A 21,652-nucleotide genomic window follows, 5' to 3' on the forward strand; every position below is an offset into this window, starting at 1 on the left:
TATGTACCAAAGGTTAGCTGCTAACTTCACCATCAATACCCAATTCTTTGAAATTTCTGTTTCTAACACTCAGCTGTTTATTAATAAGAGACCTTTTTAGGAGCAGGGATGCAGGTACGTTAGCAAGAAATGGTATAACAATGGTTGACACAACATTCAATTAGCACAGTGAAAGTTCTCAACACCATGCATATAAAAACACTGAGCAAAACTTAATTTTGAAATCCCTTAAAATATATATACTTTTTTTCTCTAGTTGTTTTTTGTGTTTTGTTCCTCTGTCATATGTGTGAATAAAGGCAAATGGTCCCTGCAAGAAGATTTTGAGATTGTAAACATAGCCGTCATTGAGTTTAAAGAATTGGACTAATGAACTTTTTTTAAATACTTTTGGCTCAAAGGTACAAGGTAAATAATACGGAGAGAATCTAGAATTAAAAAAAACCCCACAAGAATTTAAAGGATCAGGGTTGAAGACCACTTTATGCTGGGCTATTGTTCTTTCTACGTAAATAAGCATGGCATTGATGCCACGTGCCAGTTTTCAATCAAGTTCTTAAAACTTTTACACCTCCCTTTTGTGTGTATGTCTTACTTTAAATGGTCTGTGGGCACATGAAGAAGCAAAGTCTTTCTGATCATTTTTAATCTGGCTTTAGCAGAAAGAATTTTACTGAAACTGCTTCAATGAGAGTCTCATGGTCGCTGACTCTGGAAAATTCTTGGTTTGGGGTTATTTTGGATCTTTGATTTGATACTGTTGATCATGGTGTGATGATTTAGTTGGATTGATTCGGTCCTAAGATGTTTTTTTTCCCACCTCACTGACTTCCCACCTCACTTCAGTGTTTTTGTAAAAGAAAACATTTTTTTTAAAACAGAGCAGCTTTCATGTGGTATACCTCAAGGGTCTATTTTATTGTAAATATATTTATCTCTTTACTACATTTTGCTTCTTGTTTTATTCTGATGTGGTTTTACCCATGTTCTCAAACCCTTTTGTGATTCTTTCTGTGAAAGTGTTGCATAAATCAACTTTACTCAAGCCTAAGTCATATGCATTCATTTGGTTGGTTGACTCATCCATGTGCTGCAGGTTTTTTGGGTCATAGAGAGGAATGGCTGCATCTTAAAAGGAAAGCAGGTGTCTTGCAGTTCCTTTTAGACTTAAACGGCTACCTCAAGGGAAGTCATAAAAATGGAACACAGAATTGTTGTGCCTTGGGTAAGTGTATTGTGAAGTATTTGGAAATTACCCACATTTATGGTGTGCAGGCTTTGCCGTCATCCAATACTCCTAAACCACACCCCAGTCTTGTAAGGTGTGAGTACCGGCTTCGTACTAAGTCCACGCAAATGCCGCACACACGGGGTGTGCAGGTGATATGTACTGTAAGCGCCCATAGGATGCCTGTTTGATTCTCCCACAAAATACAGTTTGTATTATTTCTCTATTTCTAACAGTCAGGCTAGGCGCAAGGAACACTCACTGATCCGGTGAAATGCACTAATGGGCTTCTTGCACTGTGCTCAGGATCAAAAAAATCTGTACAACACGCCTGCGTCTCAGCTACTTCAACCTTACTTTTCCCTTTGTTTTCTGTTTAAGTGTTTGCTATGACCAGTTGCCTGCAGCCTGCTTGCATCATAAAACGTGTATGAACATTTTTGCTCTATAGGCTCACAGAGCAGTCAACAATTTTGCTATTTCGTATGGGTCACCTACATGCCCCGTATAGTTTTGCCCATTCTTTATTGACCGACATGCATGGATCCACCAGTAAAGGCAGTTTTAATTAAGGCTTTACTTACTTACATTTAAGGGATGAACAGTAATATACAAAAAGTCCATTTTGCCACGGTCTCATTTCATAATTAGTTTGTGTTTTGTTAACAAAGCTTGTTCATGTCTCTAAATGTAAAATAGAAATGAAAGAGCATTACTTTTGATTTGTGATAGCGACCTAAGAGTTGGAATGGAGTACTGACTTGCATTAGTCACCACAAATCCATGATTGTAACTGCCTCCATCTATTGTCTTTGGATCTAAATGGTTGGAATTAATATTTAAAAAGAGATTCATGAAATTTGCTCTCTATAAACTTGAGTGGTGTTTTTCCATGTTACATTCAACAATGCAGGATAGATTGAGACTTGAAAATTGATCATAAAGTGCTTGCGTTGCCCCGCGGGTGGAAAACCATCACTTGACTCCAGTGACGTGTTGTTTTCACATGAAGAGCTGTAAAAGAGGTGGACAAAACTTAGATTACATTTCTTTATGTACATTTATTTGTATAAAAAAACTATTTGGCTTCTACCGTGGCTTTCAGAAATTGGGCAAAAAACTGAAAGCAGAGCGGTGACCTCTTGACGGGATAAGTAAAGAGTTTTGCTGTAATGCACTTTATGTATATTTTTAAATGTGAAGTTGGTCAAACTGTTACTTTGATGCCATTAAGCAAGGAGATAAAAACCATTAGAGGCGTGTACAGCCAGTAATTCATTCCATGCTCTAAAAAGGTTAAACTACAAGAAGTTTTTTTTTCTCTTTTTTTATTTAACTATTGATGGAAATTATACTGAGGTTTTTTATGAATCTCGTCATTTTCTTTAATAGTTGACCTCAAATTTGTGCAGAGGAATGGTCTTTGGACAGACATGTGGCTCCTGAATCCTGAGCTCTTCCAATTATCAATTTTAGGCACGTACTATTAACTCTTTTTTATATATAAAAAAGTGAAATAAGCCATAAAATAGGGAGTTCCTTTTCACTGTAAATAAAAATTAATTATTACTTATTTAATCTTACACAACAGTTATAAAAGTCGCCATATAGAAGTAATTCAGAAGTTTAATTCATTTTTGAGATGGTTTCATGCTTTTATGTTCACTTTGTCAGCATTATAAGTAACCACACAGACAATAGAAATGTAATGACATTTGATCTGAGAGTATAATGGATTTGCCCATGAGCAAATAATCAAGGGGGGGGGGGGGGGGGGTACTCAAGCAATCTTAACTCATAGCAAGTAGAGCAAAGACAGAGCCCATCCTCACCATGATGCTGGCACACTCCTTTCTTCTGCTTCTCCTTCCAGGTAAGCTGCAACAAGTTTTTCAAATCTATTGCTGTATTTTCTTTCTTAGAAGGTTTTATATGTAAGAGCAAATATTATACCTTTTTGGTAGAATTTTATTATTAGTTTTATGTTTTACTATGGTGTTCTATTACACAACAGGTTACGTCTAATTGTGAGCTTTCAGCAGGATAAAACCTCAAGATTCTTGAAACATGTATTATGATACTGTGTCATATTGGCTTTATATTTTTCAATTAGAGAGAAAATGTTGCTGCCTTGCAGGTTTGATTTCTAGCCTGAAAAAGAAACTTTAGAATTTGTAATGAAATAAATAAAGTACTTTATTACAATTAAAACAAGAATTGATACAATCTCATTCTCAGATGCTGCCTGGTTGTCTTCAGGCTCAGGCGACCTTCCTAATGAGGAAACGACCTTCAACCAGAGTTTTGCAGAAAAAACAGGTAAAGCTCATATTCAATGCCTTCTTTCACATTGAAAATACAAATAAAATCAAAACTTACTTTATGTTGTTTTTGCTGTAGAGCGTGTTTGCAGTTACAGCGAGGTATTAGGATTCCTGAACCTGACAAAAGACAATAATCTGTTTATCATGAGTCGACCCGTCAAAGACCACAAAAAAGTAACTAATGTGTTCCTGGAAATGGTGGTCTATGCAATTCTAGATGTGGTAAGTTTTAAAACTCCCGATTTTATTTTTCTTTTACTGCATTTTTAATAAGGAGAGATCTTAAAATTAACGTGAGTACCAGTAGTAATTTTTTTAAAACAATAGCACTTAAAACAATTAATGTATTGGACATTAAGAATCCTTTGGTAATAAAACTCTGGATCATGAAGGGGAAAAGGATACGCCAAAGTCATGATGCTGGAGGGTCAGTGGTACTGTTGATGCTTTCCAAAGGCAGAATGGGTGGAGACGGGTTTGTACAACAGCTTTCAAGATGCAGAAATACATAGTGTTGAAGAGAATACAGGGAGAGATTGGCCTGAAAAACTATAAAAACATGGAAAGTGAAGATGAAATTATGCCACAGCCTTGTTTCATTGCCATGTTCTGTTGATTTCCTTTTTTGCCCTTTCTTATAAAAATTGATTTTTTTTTTTTATTTACAGAGAGAGATTGATCAGACTTTTATTTCATATGTCTGGATTTACATGGTGAGTGTTTTCTGAAAAAATATTGAATTATCTTTAATTTCACATACAGACTTTAACCACATTTTCCTTGATCCAAAAATCATGATTTGTCAAGGAGTGGGATAATGATTACATTTCCTGGAATAAGGAAGATTTTTGTGGAATTTCATCGGTAGCTGTTCCAATTGAAGCTTTATGGAAACCAGACCTCACCATTGAAGAGATGTAAGTGCACAAGCGTTTGTCTTTGGAATTGAAACATTTAAAGACCCACTCTGATGAAAATAGCTTTTTAACATGTTCTTGTGGCATTTTTCTCCTAAAAAAAAGACATATAAAGAAAAATAAGCTTGAAATTGCATTTCTGAGTATTTCTTTAGTGAAATTGTTGTGAATCAAGAGCAGACAAAAATACAGTTTGAAAAAGTTTGTAGTTGAGTCACATAGGCTAAAGTTGAGGCCATAAGCTCAAAGCTCCACTCAATTCTGTTCCACTTGCAGGCAAATAGATCCACGTCTTTGTTTTCCTCGTTTAAACTGGCATCTGGCTCAAAACTCCAATACTGCTCCCCATATTTGTTGCACGGGTATCGTTAGGTTGAGTGAGTGAGGGGTTGTAAGCTAGCGGGAGAGTGTGTAAACAGATGGTTGAAGGGGTGTGGGGGCAAGCTTACTCTGCACCAACGGTCCCGCCCACAAATCAAAGGTGACTTTCCAAAGAAACTACTGTGGCTCTGCAGAAACTATGTCCTAAAAAAGATCTTTTTTTGTTTTGCCTAAAAATAGCATAATTATCATTAAAAGAACACTGGAAGGATTTTACAATAGATCAAACTATGATTGGAGTAGGACTTTAAGATTTGAATAAAGAAGGAGAAAAAAATAATTAATATTAGTATACCAATTATTGATATCATTGTTTAAGTGCTAAGCTTATTTTTTTCTTTCTTTATAGGACAGAGAAGGACAAAGCCCCCCCAAGTCCTTTACTTAAAATCCATAATGAGGGGAAAGTAGAGTTCCGAAACAACCAGGTGATCATCAGTACCTGCAAGATGCATGCTTACAAATTCCCCTTTGACCTTCAGAGCTGCAGTCTCACTTTCAAGTCAGTCTTGCACAATGGTGAGACCTGTTTGTTTGAACTGTTGTGACAAAACCCACTGAGCTCATTGAAAGCCAAACAAAATACATACACAAGTGTGGTAGAAACATCTCTTTTTTTCACTCAGATGAGGAGATGATGATTCAAGCGGATGAAAACAGTACACATGCAACGCTGTGGTCTCTTGAAATCATAAAGACACAGTTTGAATGGGTTTTTCTCAACATGTTTGTTTCTCATAAAGTCGCGGATTTCTATGGCTCAAACCAAACCACAATCATTTACACTGTAAGTAGCTTCATTGTAAGCCTAATAATATAGTAATTGTAAGTAAACAACAGCTTTTCTTTGTTAAACATAAAAATGTATCTTTTTTAAAGGTCAACATGAAGAGGAGGTCCATGCTCTATTGTTTCAATTTTTTGGTTCCCATCATATTCCTTATGATTCTGGATATGGCTTCCTTCCTGATCCCGGATGATGGAGGCGAGAAGCTCAGCTTCAAAGTCACCGTACTGCTCGCTGTGACAGTGATGCAACTTCTTCTAAATGAGATTCTGCCATCCTCAACGGACAAGATTCCACTTGTAGGTAAAGTGATTTAAAACCCTGCTCTTAGCCAACATGTGGTCCCTGTCCAAAGTCAAATCCCAATGTGCACAGGTCCAACAGATCCATTTTGCGGATGCATATAATGGAAACACAGCTTGTGATGGGATTTCTTTAGTGGTTTACTGAGTCTACTGGAATACCTCAACTGTACCTACAGTAATTTCCAGGTTACACAGTGCACCTGGTTACAAGCCACACCTACTCAATTCGCAAGTTGAGTTGCAATTTACAAACACAAGCTGCATTTGTATACAAGCCCCATGCTGTTACTAACACTATTGGCCCACCACTGATTTTCCTGACCCACAGACTGTGCGACTGGCTTCTGTCCCACTCAGGGATGAGTTGGCAGTGCATTAATTCATCAATTTGAACACATCCACATCTGCCAAACAGCATGCAGCTCACTTCTGCTCACAGGTCCCTCAGTTATGGTGAGGAAATTTACACCCGCGACTCCCCACTTCCCATGAGTCTTAGAGGCTTAAGGCGGGGCTAACCCCCAGGTCGCCACACTGTGTTATAGATCGAGGATGTATATGTGCTGAAACCGTGTTGTGCATGTTTAAGAAGGAGCAGCGAGCGGCAGCGGAAGGAGCAGAGAACGGGAGAGCAGCTCTCCTCTCCTTCCACGGCATCAATATGAAACAGGGCTGGTTATAAAAACATGCCAGTAAAAGAGAGCAGCAGTGACTTAAAGCGAACGCCTCAGTGCGGCACGCGCGCCTCAGCGCAGCACGTGCGCCAGAAGTTTCCTTGCACAACAGTGACACACTTGTTCCGCGGACGTCTCTGCGCTTCGCCCTTGCCCCGCGGCCTCCTTGTCTCACCCCTTGCGAGGGAGGAGCACTTCGTGCCCCCTGACGTCCGGTCACTGAGCGCGGAGCGCGGCTGCCAGTAGACTGAGCGAACCGTGTCTCTGAGCAGAGCAACCGGACTTAATAAGTTTTGTGTTTGAGGGGAGGGGAGGTTGCTTTGTTACGTGTGGCAGCCTTCAGACTGCCATCTCTCCTGCAGCTCTCTGTGATACAAGCAGCAGGAGAACATGTCTCCATCTCACACAGCGGCTTTGGGGCGGTGTGAGCTTTTCAAAGCAAAATGCCGCTCAGTCCTTAGAAACCTTCCAACAATCACGTGGATTTGTGTTTCTAGTCGTGTCCTGACAAAATATAGGCTGATGTTATTCCCACATATTTACGTAGAGCCAAGCTGCAGATTGCAGCATTTCCCGCATCGATTTATGTTCATCCAGGCTAGATGTTGTTGTTAGCGCATGTTAGCCTTCACCTAACCGTTCTTCCTGCTTCTTTCTGCCCCAAAAAAGCACTGACCACAAAATGATGAGCAAACAGGCTTCATAATAACCATAACAATAATAAAAACACGTTTAAAAGATCATCTCATATATATTACGGAGCTGCTACTGTAAATAGATGGGCCAGTGTCGCTCTGACTCGGAGGTTAATTCACTCCTGAGCTTGCGCTGTCCTCTCCGTCAGGCAGGAGACCGGCTTTTCCAAACCCGTTGGTGATGGTGGATTTTTTCACACTGCTTTTAACGATTGCTTTTAACTTGAAAGCTGCATCATATTGTGGTGGCAGTCACGTTCACGTTGGGTCTAATGGCACCATAGGATTGTGGGATGCGGCTGAGCATGGGTGTTTCTTTTTGTTGCACCATGACTGAAGTGTCATAACCTGAAGTCAGGTCCATGCTGTTTGGCTGCTTGTAAGTATGTCTTAAAAGAAATAGGCTTGCTGCTGGTAGTTGGATCATGCATTCAGTCTTCCCTCCGAGACTGCATGAGTGCTCCCGGCGGCTGTCAAACAAATCCATTAATTAGCCGCATCATTGAAAAAGCAGCAGGGTTGAAAGCGTATGAAAGGAGTGGTGGCTAATAGTCCGCAAATTACGGTAATCATTGGTCAAGGAAATGCAACTTCTAAAACAAGTACAAAATGTTTAATTAAGTCCTTTTTATTTATTTTCAGACTAAATCAACTTTTTATATAACTTGACGTAAGGCAGGATACATCATTATATAGGATACATCATGGAAATTAATCTCAAGCAAAATGTGTAATTAGAACTGTGTGAAAAGAAAAGAAATACTCTGCTTTTTGACACCCTGCAGTCCTCTTTTGCATTGGAATCTTTGGTCTGATGCTACTCAGCCTCTTGGAGACCATTTTTGTCATATATCTGAGGAATAAAGATTTAACAGCCCAGGACAGTGAAGTTAATGGAGACAAAAACTCAGACGAGGAGCAAAACAGTGAGAAACCCAAAGCCTACTTAATCAACGGCCTTAAAGGTCAGATTTTCTTCACAATTTACAAATATTTGACATTAAAGCATTTTCCACATGATACACAACAATTTCTATACAACTTCTTTTCTGCATTTCCCCTATATTTTTACAGCAGTGAAGAAATGCTGTCAGCCTGTCTGTGATAAGTCTTCTGAGGAAAACCCATGTTCAGCCAAAGAGGTAAAAGCTTCTAAGTTATGAAAAAGCCTTTATAAATATGGTTCATTTTGTCTATTTAAGTCAAAAATGAATTGCCTCAATAGTGTGTATTTACTAAACACAAAACCCATTTAGGTTTTGACACTGATAATCTTTCAAATTTAAACAATACGTTTTCAAATGGCCTAAGTTTAAAAAACGGACACGAACAGCACAAGAAAAAAACCAATAACTGTAAATTAACAGGGATTAGATGTTGTGTTACTTGATGGTTTGTAATATTTCACCTTGAAGCTATAGTTTTATGCTGGCCATTAGGTCATCTATGGCGTCATAGAACCTTGACTTTTTTCAGAAATGGCCAAAAGGATGCAACAAACAACTCTGACTGTTATTGGTGTTACCCCGTAGGGCCACTGTAGAAATGAGCACATCCCGCTACCAATCACAAGAATGAATCTCATGACAGCCATTTTTTCTGTGCAAGCCCACCGATGTCATTGCAGAGTCTCCACTCTGTCACTGTGTTAGTAATGGGGAGTTAATTAAACTTCCTAATTTTATAAATTGCAATGTTTAATTATTAGGTTCTTGTTTCTGGGTATAACCCTCACTTGCTGAAAAGACTAACAGGTTCTCACTTTGATAAGATTTCAACTAAATAAATATCTTCTGCAGGAAAACGCCAGTCAGCTGATGGAGATGTCCTTTGCAGTGGAGAAAGTCTCAGATGAGCTTGAGGACATGAAGAAAACCATAACTCTGCTAGGTAGCAAGAATGATTTGAAAGTAGGATACTGGACCAGATTATCAGTGAAGATTTCCAAAGGGTTTGGAACTTGTTATATTGTAGTAGCCTCTATATTTTTACTCGTCATCTTTTGTGAGTGGATGTCATAGGAATCAGCGCATGTTCCAAACAGAGCAGTTTGGTCTGGATGAGACTTCTTTTCCTTGTTCCTTGATTGGTGTGAAATTTTTTCTGATCTGATGGGTGGACCATGGAAGTATATTTTGAAAAACAATTAACTCATTTTTCTTGCAAGTGAACCTTAAAGCAGTCCAAAATCAGTGTAATTTGAAAATGTGAAAATCAAGAAAACTTTGACAACATCTGGGGTTATTGTTTAGGAGCACTATTTTCACCAAACCACAACTATATGATTTTCCCGAGACTCAAACTCTGCACTGAAAAGACTGCAAAAGGCAAAAAATGACAAGAAAATATGTAATACTTTTTACCACTCATCTCCCTTTTTATTTTGTTTTACTGGATATAAATATGACCTAAAAGTATCCAAAACCTATCACTTTTTTGATGATAAACTTATGAGAAGCAACATATATATTGGTCATGCTCTGCCGCCAGTGCCTAAACTGTCATAATATCATAATGAACTGAACAGACATGATTTGTTTTCCTAAACATCTACCATATTTTCCACATCATAGGGGCCACCAGATTGTATGGCGCACCGCGCATGCTTGTCTTGGTGCATTCTTTCTGACTTTGGTGAGTTTGAGTATGATTGGACAGAGTGACAAACGTACAGGTACAAGAGTTGACAAAAATACTATTTACCCGTACAATGAATTTGGTGGAAGTGAACCACTCAAAACATTTGCTACATTGACACTAACTTTTTTTAAACACGCTTCACATTAGCCACGTTAGAATCTTTAGCAGCATATTCATAATACCCGTTATTCCCAACCTTGTTTGTAACAGACTGATACCAATTAAACAAACATTACTGTGACTACGCTAACTCCCAACCTCATAACCTTGCTCAATCATTCAAACAGTAATTAGCATTGTAAATTACCATCTATTTTCCACTAATTTGTCATTTTTAAAGCATGTTTAGCAATATGTAACACATAGGTGTCAACATATTGTGAAATTTTTGTTAAAATACGTGTAATGACATTTTTGTAAGTGGAAAATGCTAGAAGAGGAGCACAATAAAGAGAGTCATTAGGGTTTTTGAGGTTCAAGTTTTCATGAATACATTTAGCTTGGGCATGTTGGTTGTGGCATGTGTTTTCCCTGTATTTGTATGGCTTTTCTCTTGTTCAGTGTTGTCAGCACAAATACTTGAACCAAATTTTTAGTTAGGGACTGTGCAAGCCAAAAATAAAGCAAGACGCTAAAGAAAAGTCATTTTACTTTGGGGGACTGTAGAGGAAAATAACTGTAACAGAACAATAAATGGCTACAAAAATAAAAAAAACTGTGTTATCATTGAGGAATTGTAGATTCCATAGAGTTTTTATTCTTTGTAATTGGTTTTCAAGAAGCTTTTGTAAGAAAATTGTCTGGATTATAAAATTAGTGGATTTAAAAAAGAATAACACATTTGTATATCAAAGGGAATTTTTGAAACCATTATATGTTTTGATTTCATTTGTAGTAGTAAATAGACATTGTTGCAAATGTACAATGTTACTGTGAATTTGGTGTGTGATACACCAGCATGTGTTGGATTACAACAACCTGCAACATCAGAATAACAACGTAAGGAAAGAAAGACAGACCAAAGGTACCTTTTACGAGGAGAAACGAACAGCGATAATCCTCAGCAACAATCGCTCTCCACTCTGGCGCATATTCTGTCACCTCCTCTTTTATTAAGTTTGTTGGGTATTCCCTAATTTACATATGCGCTGAGTTCTAAGGAGGGGAAACAGATAAAACACAGCTGCAGCGCTATCAGAAAACATTAATTGCAACATGTCTGTCTTTTCACAGTCTTCCCACGTCATCCGCAAACGGACCTGCAAAGTCTTTCCTCGGGGGCTCAAAAAATGATCAATCACAAAAATTAAATAGTTGGAATAGGAATAGGCAAAATTAAATGCACTATTTAGTGTCTTTCTTTAAAAAAATAGATGTGCATCAATTTTCATTAATTTTTTATGTATTTATTTATTATCCAAAAAATAAAACAAAAACTATAATTTTCACGTTGTGAGCACTATGGAAATGGAAAAACAGGAGCTTGTTATTTGGCCAAATAGTAATAGCAGTCATTCCTCCGCGCCTCGGAGGGGCGCTGTTCTCTGCGGTGTCCCTGCATTGTTGCTCAATCAGTGACGTGGACTTTCATTGAGAGGCAGTTTGTGCGGACACTAACAGCGTTTCTGAGATTCTTCTGTCAAGGTTTCCTCAGATATATCAGTCAGGCCTTCAGTGCTAACCTTTCGACAGACCTACGTAAAGAGCGGCTTTGTTAAACGTTCCGTATCAGGTGAGAGCCTCGTCGTCATGTGTGGATTTCGGTGTTTTGTGGAGTCTGACATAGTTTTCTAAAGTTTCCTCACGCTTTTGTTTGTTTATTGCGGTTATATTGCTCTGTTTTTTTTTTCCTGACAGGCTTCAGGATGAGCAAATCTAGCAAAGCGTTGAATCTGAAGGATAAACTGAGTGGAAATGAAATGGACTTGAGCCTGTGTAACCTCTCTGAGGTTCCGGTCAAAGAGCTTGTGAGTCAATTATGTTTATTAATAGTTAATTTAAAAAACACACACACAAGTAACACGTTTAATTAAAGTCAGGACTGGTTTGGTGTCTTTCTATAGTTCCTGCTATAAAACAATTGCAATAATAATAATAATATTCATTTAATTGTATGTATTTTTTAAGGCCCAGCTTCCTAAAGCAACAGTGATGGATTTGTCCTGCAATAACATCATCTGCCTTTCTGTAAGTATGAGTACAAAATCAGCAACATATGTCATTTATTGTGCTTTTATATATACATTTAACAGCATTATCTCTTGTTTTTGTTAAAGGATCAATATTGAACTTTTATTTAATCGGACTCCCTTTTTTGTATCAATTATATCGTGTGTCGCATGAATAAAGTAAATGTTTTGATCTCTAAACAGTTTTTAAAACTCTTTCTTTATGTTGCCATGAACTATTAGGTTCCCTTCTTTGGATAGGCACAGAAGTCGCCGTTTATTTTAATAAACTTTTTCTCTACCATTATTCCTGTTCCTCTGTCATCCATCTACTTGTAGTGTTAAATACCCACCCTGAGTAAAATTGTGTTCTTGGTATTTTTTAGCATGTTCTTGTGACATTTTCCTGATGATAAGGACGAGTATAAATAGAATTCAGCACAAATTGCCTAAGTATTTCTTTATTCAAATTGCTGTGAATCAGGAGCAGATGAAAAGAATCAGCGTGAATTTGTGATGTAGAATATAAGCTGGGTGGTCTTTAATTATAGGGAATGCATTGAAAATAGATCAAAATATGATTAGTGGGACTTTTAGCGGTGTTTGATAAATCAGAATTTTTACATTTTGGTTTGCTGTGTTTCTGTCCTGCAGCCAGAATTCTGCTCGTTGACCCACCTGGTGAAACTAGATCTAAGCAAAAACCAGCTAACCTGTCTGCCAGATGAGTTTGGGAACCTGGTCAACCTTCAGCACCTGGACCTGTTCAACAACAAGCTGATGACCCTGCCCGTCAGTTTTTCTCAGCTCAGGGTGGGTGGTGTGCAGCGTCTGCACTTTTGTCACCATTTGTGTCAGTCAGAAAGAGGCTGTTGTAACCAAGTCGGACTGAGCGTATTTTGGTTGGTTGGTTTGTTTAGAGTCTAAAGTGGTTGGATCTAAAGGATAACCCTCTGGAGCCCACTTTGGCAAAGGCAGCAGGAGACTGTCTGGATGAGAAGCAGTGCAAACTGTGTGCCTCCAAGGTGAGATAGAGGAACATCAGTCCAATGGTCTGCTCTGGAAGAAAAACCTCCAAACCTATTCATCGTGTTTTTTAAGGTTCTGCAGCACATGAGAGAAATTCAGGAGGAGGTGGACCACGCCAGAGAGAAGCGCCTTTTAAGAGAAAAAGGTGAGTTTCTAGAAATGTATCGTCTAAAGAAGGTTGTTTTGGGGTTTACCAAAAAAATGGAAAGTTTTGCCATTTACTGCATGTCTTGTAAAAATCTTATTTTTCTTTTTATTTAGAGCTGGAAAAGAAAAAAGAGGCAAAGCAGAGGGAACGGGAAGCCAGAGAGAGGGAGGCTCGCAAGCGGGAAAAAGCCGAGGAGAAAGAAAGGAGACGGCAGGAGTACCAGGCTCAGATGGCGGCTGTGGCGGCAAAGGAGCAACAGAAGAAGAAGAATGAGGAGAAAAAGAAAAGAAATGGACAGGCAGCAGGTGGGATTTAGGTTTTCAGTTTCTTGAATTGCTTTTCATTTATTTAAATTCTTTCTTTTTTAAATGGATGTCTTATTTTGTTTCAGCAGACAAAAAGGCGGCTGTGGAACCTGCGTCTAAACCACGGCGATCTCTTATCGGACTGATGTTCAAGCTTCTCCTCCTTCTGATGCTGGGTTTGGCCGGGGCTGTTGCCGCCTGCCGGCTGACCGACTTGCAGAAGGAACCGGCCTGCGTGCCAATCAATGTTGCCGTGGACGACGGCTTGGCCTGGGCCAAAGTGCAGGGAGGTGTCGTTCGACAGCTGGCGCAGAATCTGTCTTCTGCTGCAAAGGAGCTCCTAGAGTCCACATCCAAAAGCTAAATGCTCTCATGCCGGCTCGCTGTCAGAGGGGCAGGATTTTCATCCTATCCTGTGAACGACTGAAATTTTCCTCCGGAACATCAGGAAATCACCTGGAGAGCGTCTGTCGTTGGTACTGGCAAATTGTCTGCACAAATAGACGTTTGTTGAGGGGGAGATGTGTTGAAACCGTCCTAAATTCCTATGGAATTGTCATTCTTGTACCCTCTTTGTACTACAGTCTTTTTTTTCCTTATTTAATCATCTTTTATGTCTCCCGCTAAAGCTGCAGGAAACATAGCAGAGCCGTTCAGTGAAACCTCAAACAGCCCTGTTTGTGCTGCGCTAGACTCTTAAAGCCTGTTCACTGTCCGATGAGCATCTACAGAGGCTAGATGTGGCAGTCTGAGCATGTGCAGTGGAGCACCTATATATTCTCAGGAGTCAAACTTTAAGTCTCAACTAATGTAAAACGAGAGGCTCACCATTGTTCCAAAGATTGTCACAAGACTGATGACATAAGCCCAAACTTCCTAACACTGTTCCTCTCTCATGATCTTTTGAGTCAAATCTTAAAAAATACAACATTTTGTTAGATTAATGTTTTAACTGGTTAAATAATTCGTGAAAATTCAAGTGATTCAGGTTTAAACCCAAAGATTTGAGTTTAACAAAAATGAAAAAACTCAATTTGAAAAAGCTAAAATGAGCTTTTAGTTTGTGGATTAGTGAAAAACTAATCATATTTTCTTCATTATTCTGATAGGATATGTTTAAGAAATAAAGTAATGTTATAAAAACATGGTTTAAAAGCTGGTCAGATAACATGTACCTTAGTCTGCTTGTAAAGATCAAATTGCATTTTCCTGCTTTTGATTGTCACCAAGTTTTATTTATTTCTTAACTATCTTGAGGAGTGAGACTTAAATATGAAAATCTGCGTTTAAACTGCTTCACCAATAAAGAAGCTTCATGTCTGAAGTGAGTGACTGGGGTCTGCTTGATTTCCATAATAATGAATATAATAAATCAGGGGCAGTTTGGCTAAAACCTAAACCGTACTTTAAAGGTCAAGTTAATTTAAAAAAATTTGAACAACTAAAGCAAATCTTTTCTGTCAAGTTTTAAAAGACCTTACACCTTTTTTGCTTTTTGCAGAGCATTAAGTTTTAAACACTTAGTATTAAAAAGTGTGCAGCAGAACATTAATGTTGGATGTGTTAAGTAAGGGTTAATGGCCGACAAAGTGTGCGTGTTCAGAAATTAACGCACGCCATCTGCTTCGCGTTGACGGTTGCTTCCGCGTTAATTCCTGATAATGCACACTTTGAAGGCCATTAACCTTATGCCATGGTCACTTACAAAAGAAATACTAAGTTGTTTGTACTTTATTGTTATATTTTCGGTTTGATGGCTTTTTTTTTTTCTTTCACAAAAAACTATTTGTTACGTGATGCAATTTGTGGTAGCGGCTGAGTCGGCACGGACCTCGACTGCAGCGGGAAAGGAAAGCGATAATATATGCTGATTGTCACTGTGGGATATCCCTTGTGCTATCTTAGATGACCTCACCCTTACATTGACGTGTTCTCCCTACCATGACAAAGGTGGATAAAGGTGGAAAGATTTCATGTAATCCATGAAGATCACAAATCATTGAAGAAAAAAGGTTCAGAGCACTGTCTAGTGGGTCTAGATGACCCAACTCCCAACGTTAAGGGTTAAGGTAATGGTAAATACCTTAACCCTTAACGTTGGTAAAGGTAATAAATGGCGTATACTTATATAGCGCTTTCTACCCTCTTTCCGAGGCCCAAAGCGCTTTACAGTCACAGTCCCATTCACCCATGCACACACACATTTACACACACATTCACACACTGGCGGCGGCTCCGCTGCCGAACACTGGCGCCAACCTCCCACCAGAGGCAAGGTGGGGTTCAGTGTCTTGTCCAAGGACACTTCGACACATGGGCGTGCAAGGCGGGACCTGAACCTGCAACCTTACGATTGGGTCGATCGCTGCACCACGGCCGCCCGTAAAGGGTTAAATAAAGCATCAGTTCAGAGACAAAGTTCACCTCTTACTGCTTGTTTTGTCCAGGTGATGAAGCTAAAGTTTGTTTCAAAATAGCCAGCGCAGTGATACAAAACATTCAATGTATGAGACCAGGGGCCTGTTTCAGAAAGGTTATGTGTAAACTCTGAGTGCGTTAACCCTGAAATCAGGGAAACCCTGGGTTTTCCATTTCAGAATGGGAGGTTTGTTAAACCAGAGAAAGCAGAGTAAGTCAAACCCGTTTCTGAAAGAGAGGTAACTTATACTCGGAGTCAGTGTCCATGGTTACTTACGCTGTGAACCTAACCTGGTCGGGAGAAGGTTTTATTCCCTAAACTCAAGGTTTCTGCCGGTCCCCTCCCCTTTTTAAAGACTAAGCGGTATTTTTCGCTTTAACCTTCATTGCCCAAATTTGCGTCACACAGAGACGGTCTAAGTGACAAGAATGGCTTGTCCTTTTTCGGAGGACCCAATAGACGAGGAGGCTGCATTAATTCATAGAGAATTACATTTACGCCGTGCGAGGATTTTGAGACCTAGACTCGATATTTTGTCATTTCCCCATACGTTTTTGTTTGAGCTTTACCGTTTTTTGTTGCAGTCAATTACATATAAACAATGAAAACATTAGATATGTATTGCTATGTAGATGTTTCATATGTCAAATATTGTCAACAAAGCCTCCATCCATGACATGCTCAGATTTGACCTGATTGAATTATGTTTTTATACTTCATTTTTAGCTGCTGCCATGTTCTTTTAATTCCTGCAGGATTGCATCTACATGAAAATAAAATCAGGGACATTGAATTAGATTAATGTAACAATTAATTTTTGGAAACACAATTTGCTAGTACTGCTTACTTTCTTAATCCCATATAGACCTATATCACTTGATCAATACAAGGGTAGACAAAAGTTCACTTTTAAAAACACAATTGAATGTATTAATATTAAACTGACCAACGTTTGCAAGAGGGGAAGGTTAACAAGAAAGTCCTCTAAACATTACCGACGTTAAATGCATTTTCCCCCAGATTGGTTCTGTACACTATGCAGCATTTCATGCAATTACACCAGGAATAACACTTCAAAAGTACACCTAAATATCGCCATTTTTTATTTCACACCTTACGCAATTTAAAAAGTTATTACAGCCAATATTTTATAACAATGATTTAAATGCAAACTTAGGCATTAACTTGAGCAGCTATGTTTTCCACGCTAACTGTCTCTGTTTTGCAGATTCAGCGGTGTTGCTTTTCTTCCGGAATATGTGCTCATATTCACTGTAACTCTGCAGCAGCACGTCAAGTTCAGCTGGCGAAAAATATGCAGACCTCTTTTTTTCCACAGTTGCTATGGTGACTCGTGATATCTGCGCTCCATTGATAATGGCTTCTTATAGTCGCGGTGCGCACGCTTAACTCCGAATCAGTCCACTCAGAATTGATTGATCTAACTCGGATCAGCTTCTCTGAAACAGAAAACTCAGAGTTGTTAATCTCTCGATTGACCAACTCAGAGTTCAAGTTTAACCTCAGAGTTGGTTGAACCTCCTTTCTGAAACAGGCCCCAGAACTTCCTTTTTGGGTGTGCATTATCCCTGTGTGATGTCACATCCAGCAGCCAATCAGAATGGAGAATTCACCCGGACCATGGTATAGATCTCTAGAAACAGAACTAAATGCAATTTCTCACTCACGTCTTATTTCTGGGTTTTAATAAAAGTCATACACAACCAGTAGAGGACACTCCAGCAGGTCTCTGCATTTATGTTTTGCACTGAAACAAAGTTATTAAGGAGATATGAATATTTGATACAATTCAACAATTGATCTTAAAGTAAAAGAATTAGACATTGCCAGGTTTTATTCCCTTCACGTTTCTATTGGCTACAAACATTGGAATTTAAATGTCACTTGTAATGATGCCAAGTAGAAAATAGTCATTGTGGCATTTAGATTTATTACATGACATTACTAAAACTTTCCCTCACGAAAATACTTCACTCATGTTTGATTACCTTAGAATAATTTTCAAACTGGTTTGATATGTATTTTGTGTGAAAAGCTTCTTTCTGTAGGTAGTATCTGAAATTCATAATTTGCGTCCATTTAATTTTTTTGTGAACTAAGAATTTTTCTATCTGAACAGTTTGCTATAATAGATGAGGAAAAGTGTTGAGCTATGGTCACTTGGGGTATGTGAATAGGATAAAATGCGATAAATGCCCATTCTTTTAACCCGCTGTTTGCCCCTGGGCCTGGACTGTTGCTACCTGAAACTAGCGCAAGTCCGCCACCTACAGGTGGAAGAGGCTTGATACAAGATGTCAAAGCGGAACAAATCTCATGATTTTGCTTCAGGCTTTTTCTTTCACAGCTCTATTCCTGTACATAAAAAGATTTGGTATTATAGAATTCTAGCTGGGCACAAACTGCAATTATTAATCTCTCCTCCAGGATCAATTTTTAAACAGACCGTGATTTAAAAGTGACGAAACATCACTACCAAATTTGAGGATCCCTGATTGGTCAAAGTCCGACCTGCTTAAATTTCAACACGCGTTTAATGGCGTTTTAGGTGCGTAGCTACATGTGAACATCAGAATTTTGAATATGGAAGCCCAATACGCACATTTCCCTGCATTGAAAATGGTCGCTGTAATGTGTGTCGATGAGGGTGGGGTGAACATAGCATCACAGAAACACTCACTTTATAAAGAAAAAGTCATTTCATATTAAAAAAGAAAAGCAAAAGTTTGAATTTAGTCTGAAATGATCATCAAAGATAACATATTTTTTAACTGTATAAAAATTCAAAAAATTTCACTGTAAGATTTTTTTAAAGAATTTATTTGTATAAAGTTGCAGTGGGAGGGGCATTCCCCCTCATGAGAAACAAACTGCATCCACTGCTTTGATCAATCAGGGACTCAAATTTGGTAATGATATATGGAGAGCGTCCCTTTAATTTAATTCACTGTTTAAAAATTGATCATGGAGGATAAATTAATAGTTGGGATTTGTGCCCAGCTGGAATGCTATGAGTCTGCTTTAACTTTCAACGAGCTGTGCGCTTCACGGAAACAGTCGTTTTATAAAGAAAACGTAATTTCCCTAAAAAAAGAAGACAAAAAATAAATAAAGTTAGTGTAAATGACATTCACTTTTTTAAATTGTACAGCCCTTTTAGAGGAATCTCACAGCTACTCACAGCTATGTTATACCTTCAGGAAATAGAAAATGCTCTGGCAGACCTCCAGCTGCATTGAGATACTGAGTTCCTGTAAATTCTGATCTGTGTTAGAGCTGCAGGCTTTCAGGAAGCTTGCGTATCGTTCTGTCCTTTCTGGGCACGTCTGCCGCTGCAGGTTTGTCTGTAGTCCCTTTCCTTCATCTGGACTTCTTCCAGTAGTGTCTTCTGAACAGACTCGTCCACCGTTAACTCGAGGGTCACCTCTTTGAACACCTGACACACAGACACCTACAACAGAAACAGCCGTGACTATTATGAAAGCCCCTCAAAGCAGAAATGAACATCTACCAACCTCCTGGAAGTGCAGCTTTTTGAACATGGCGATGCTGGTGTGGTTGTCCAAACCAATTTTTGCTTGAAACCTTTTGATCCCAAGTTTGTTGACTCCTGATGGAAGATTGTGTACAACTTATCACTAAATTTGAATTTAACAAAAATATTAAAAGTTTTCAGGAGGTAATAATTTATTCCATAAAGTGATGATTTTTGAATTTTTTTCAGGCTTGTGGCCAAAAAATGTTAGATTTTGTCACAACTCTCATCATCTTAGTATAAACGCTAGACTAAAAGGAATAACTGTCAATGTGTTGTAATAATTTTGTCAGTGATGCAACAGCTGCTCACCATAGCACATCATCATAAGTGTCACCTCCTTCCCGATGCCTTTGCCTCTGTAGCTCTCTTCTGTTGTGTGACAGAATATTTGCCACTGAGCACAGGAGGAAAAAAATGCTAGAAAAGGTTTTCTTAATAAACATGAGTCACCTGCTATCATGATCTCCAGCTCAGCCAGGGAGGGATCAGTGGAGTCGGTCAGGAAGATGTTAACATCTCCCACCATGCAGGTCTCCTCATTAACACTGGGGTCGGCCCACTTCTGTGTATCCAGGATGATAAATGTGCACTCTGGGAAATCAACAGTGTTATGAAATGTTGTCTCTGTCTGGTTATCAGGAGTTGTTTTTGGTGCAAAGACCGATGACTCCGTACTGTCGTCGTCCTCCCTCCAGCTCCTCTGCATGTCGTACTCCTGTTCCAGGGTCAGTGGTTCTGAGGCAGTGAGTTGCTGCAGCTCTGGAGACTTCATCCACTCGTGGTACCTGCAGGATACAGAACCCTGACATAAACAACATCCTCTGTGCCTCTGCTTTTTCTAGGCTATACATTTAAATTGAAGACAAAAATCCTATTTTCTAAAAAAAATAAAAAATCACCAAAAGATGGTTGCATCAAAAATAGTTTTCAACTAAATCCCAAATTTTGAGATACATGTTTGTCATTTTTTTGAACAATTTAACATTTACAATTTCATGTTTACAGTAAAATCTATTTCATTTCACTGTTAATGCTGCTGTGGTTTCTTAGTCATTATTTCCTCAGAAACAAGCGTACTAAAACCTGATTTCTACAAACAACAGATTCTCATGTATTTATGTAAACAAAGCCATAGAATAGAATAGAATTATAGAATAGAATAATAGTTTATTGCAACGAACAGCACCACATCGTTGTTATTTTTCATTTATATAATATTTTTATACAAATTTTCTTTACTTTTTTGTATACGTTAGTCTATACGACGTCACGGTGAGTCTCTTTGTGCTGACTGAATGAAGGACAACTGTGTTACCTGGGCACGTGCTCTGCATTGTAAGGGACCAGCAGGACTCTCTGTCCCTCCAGCAACGTGTTTTCATTTATCTTCATACTGAAGGTAAAGCAGCTGACTCCTGCACACTTTACGCTCCCTGCATGACCATCGGCACTTCCTTATTCACAGAGACTCGTGCTGCGCATGCGCCAAAGGCTCTGGCTGTGTGCTGTTTTTCAAACTGTGAGGTGCGCCCCCCAGAGGACAAGATAGAGTATTGCTAGTCTTTCTCTTTCGGCTTTTCCCATCAGGGGTCGCCACAGCGAATCATCCTTTTCCACCTCACTCTATCATGAACATCTTCTACCCTAACGTTAGCCAACTTCATGTCCTCTGTTAAGACATCCATATATCTCCTCTTTGGCCGTCCTCTTGCCCTCCGGCCAGGCAGCTCCATCTCCAACATCCTTCTACCAATATATCCACTATCCCTCCTCTGAACATGTCCAAACCATCTCAGTCTGGCTTCTCTGACTTTGTCGCTAACACAGGCAACATGAGCCGTCCCTCTGATGTACTCGTTCCTTATCCTGTCTAACCTGGTCACTCCTAAGGAGAACCTCAACATCTTCATCTCCGCTACCTCCATCTCAGCCTCTTGTCTCTGTCTCACTGCTACCGTCTCTAACCCATAGAGCAGAGCTGGTCTCACCACTGTCTTGTACACCTTTCCTTTGAGTCTTGCTGGCACTCTTCTGTCACACAACACTCCTGACACTTTCCTCCAACCGCTCCAA

At 39.0% G+C, this 21,652-nt stretch overlaps 3 protein-coding genes across 5 annotated transcripts; 2 read left to right on the plus strand and 1 right to left on the minus strand.

Moving 5' to 3' along the window:
* The first annotated feature begins 3,009 nt into the window (after positions 1-3,009).
* LOC101164451 (5-hydroxytryptamine receptor 3A) lies at positions 3,010-11,263 on the plus strand. Its single transcript, XM_011492467.3, has 11 exons — positions 3,010-3,101; positions 3,467-3,547; positions 3,629-3,774; positions 4,221-4,265; positions 4,360-4,469; positions 5,200-5,369; positions 5,477-5,637; positions 5,730-5,940; positions 8,097-8,276; positions 8,386-8,453; positions 9,111-11,263. Exons 1-11 carry the CDS (start codon positions 3,062-3,064, stop codon positions 9,330-9,332), a joined length of 1,434 nt encoding a protein of 477 aa, XP_011490769.1. The 5' UTR covers positions 3,010-3,061; the 3' UTR covers positions 9,333-11,263.
* A 242-nt stretch (positions 11,264-11,505) lies between these two features.
* lrrc59 (leucine rich repeat containing 59) lies at positions 11,506-14,930 on the plus strand. 2 transcript variants are annotated; one of them, XM_004084256.4, is made up of 8 exons: positions 11,506-11,683; positions 11,809-11,918; positions 12,079-12,138; positions 12,774-12,932; positions 13,040-13,144; positions 13,221-13,293; positions 13,410-13,601; positions 13,691-14,930. In XM_004084256.4, the coding sequence occupies exons 2-8, from the start codon at positions 11,817-11,819 to the stop codon at positions 13,963-13,965; spliced, it is 966 nt and encodes a 321-aa protein (XP_004084304.1). In that variant the 5' UTR covers positions 11,506-11,683; positions 11,809-11,816; the 3' UTR covers positions 13,966-14,930. The 2 variants fall into 2 exon arrangements, with proteins under 2 accessions (XP_004084304.1, XP_011490772.1); XM_011492470.3 differs by having other exon boundaries at positions 11,508-11,683; positions 13,688-14,930.
* A 2,774-nt stretch (positions 14,931-17,704) lies between these two features.
* On the minus strand, positions 17,705-21,048 carry nat9 (N-acetyltransferase 9 (putative)). 2 transcript variants are annotated; one of them, XM_004084272.4, is made up of 6 exons: positions 20,895-21,048; positions 20,255-20,364; positions 20,030-20,170; positions 19,889-19,948; positions 19,557-19,651; positions 17,705-19,492 (listed from the first exon to the last, which is right to left on the minus strand). In XM_004084272.4, the coding sequence occupies exons 1-6, from the start codon at positions 20,969-20,971 to the stop codon at positions 19,328-19,330; spliced, it is 648 nt and encodes a 215-aa protein (XP_004084320.1). In that variant the 5' UTR covers positions 20,972-21,048; the 3' UTR covers positions 17,705-19,327. The 2 variants fall into 2 exon arrangements, with proteins under 2 accessions (XP_004084320.1, XP_011490773.1); XM_011492471.3 differs by having other exon boundaries at positions 20,030-20,364.
* Positions 21,049-21,652: the final 604 nt, after the last annotated feature.

Source organism: Oryzias latipes, chromosome 19, assembly GCF_002234675.1.
Source record: "Oryzias latipes chromosome 19, ASM223467v1".
Taxonomy (NCBI): Eukaryota; Metazoa; Chordata; class Actinopteri; order Beloniformes; family Adrianichthyidae; genus Oryzias; species Oryzias latipes.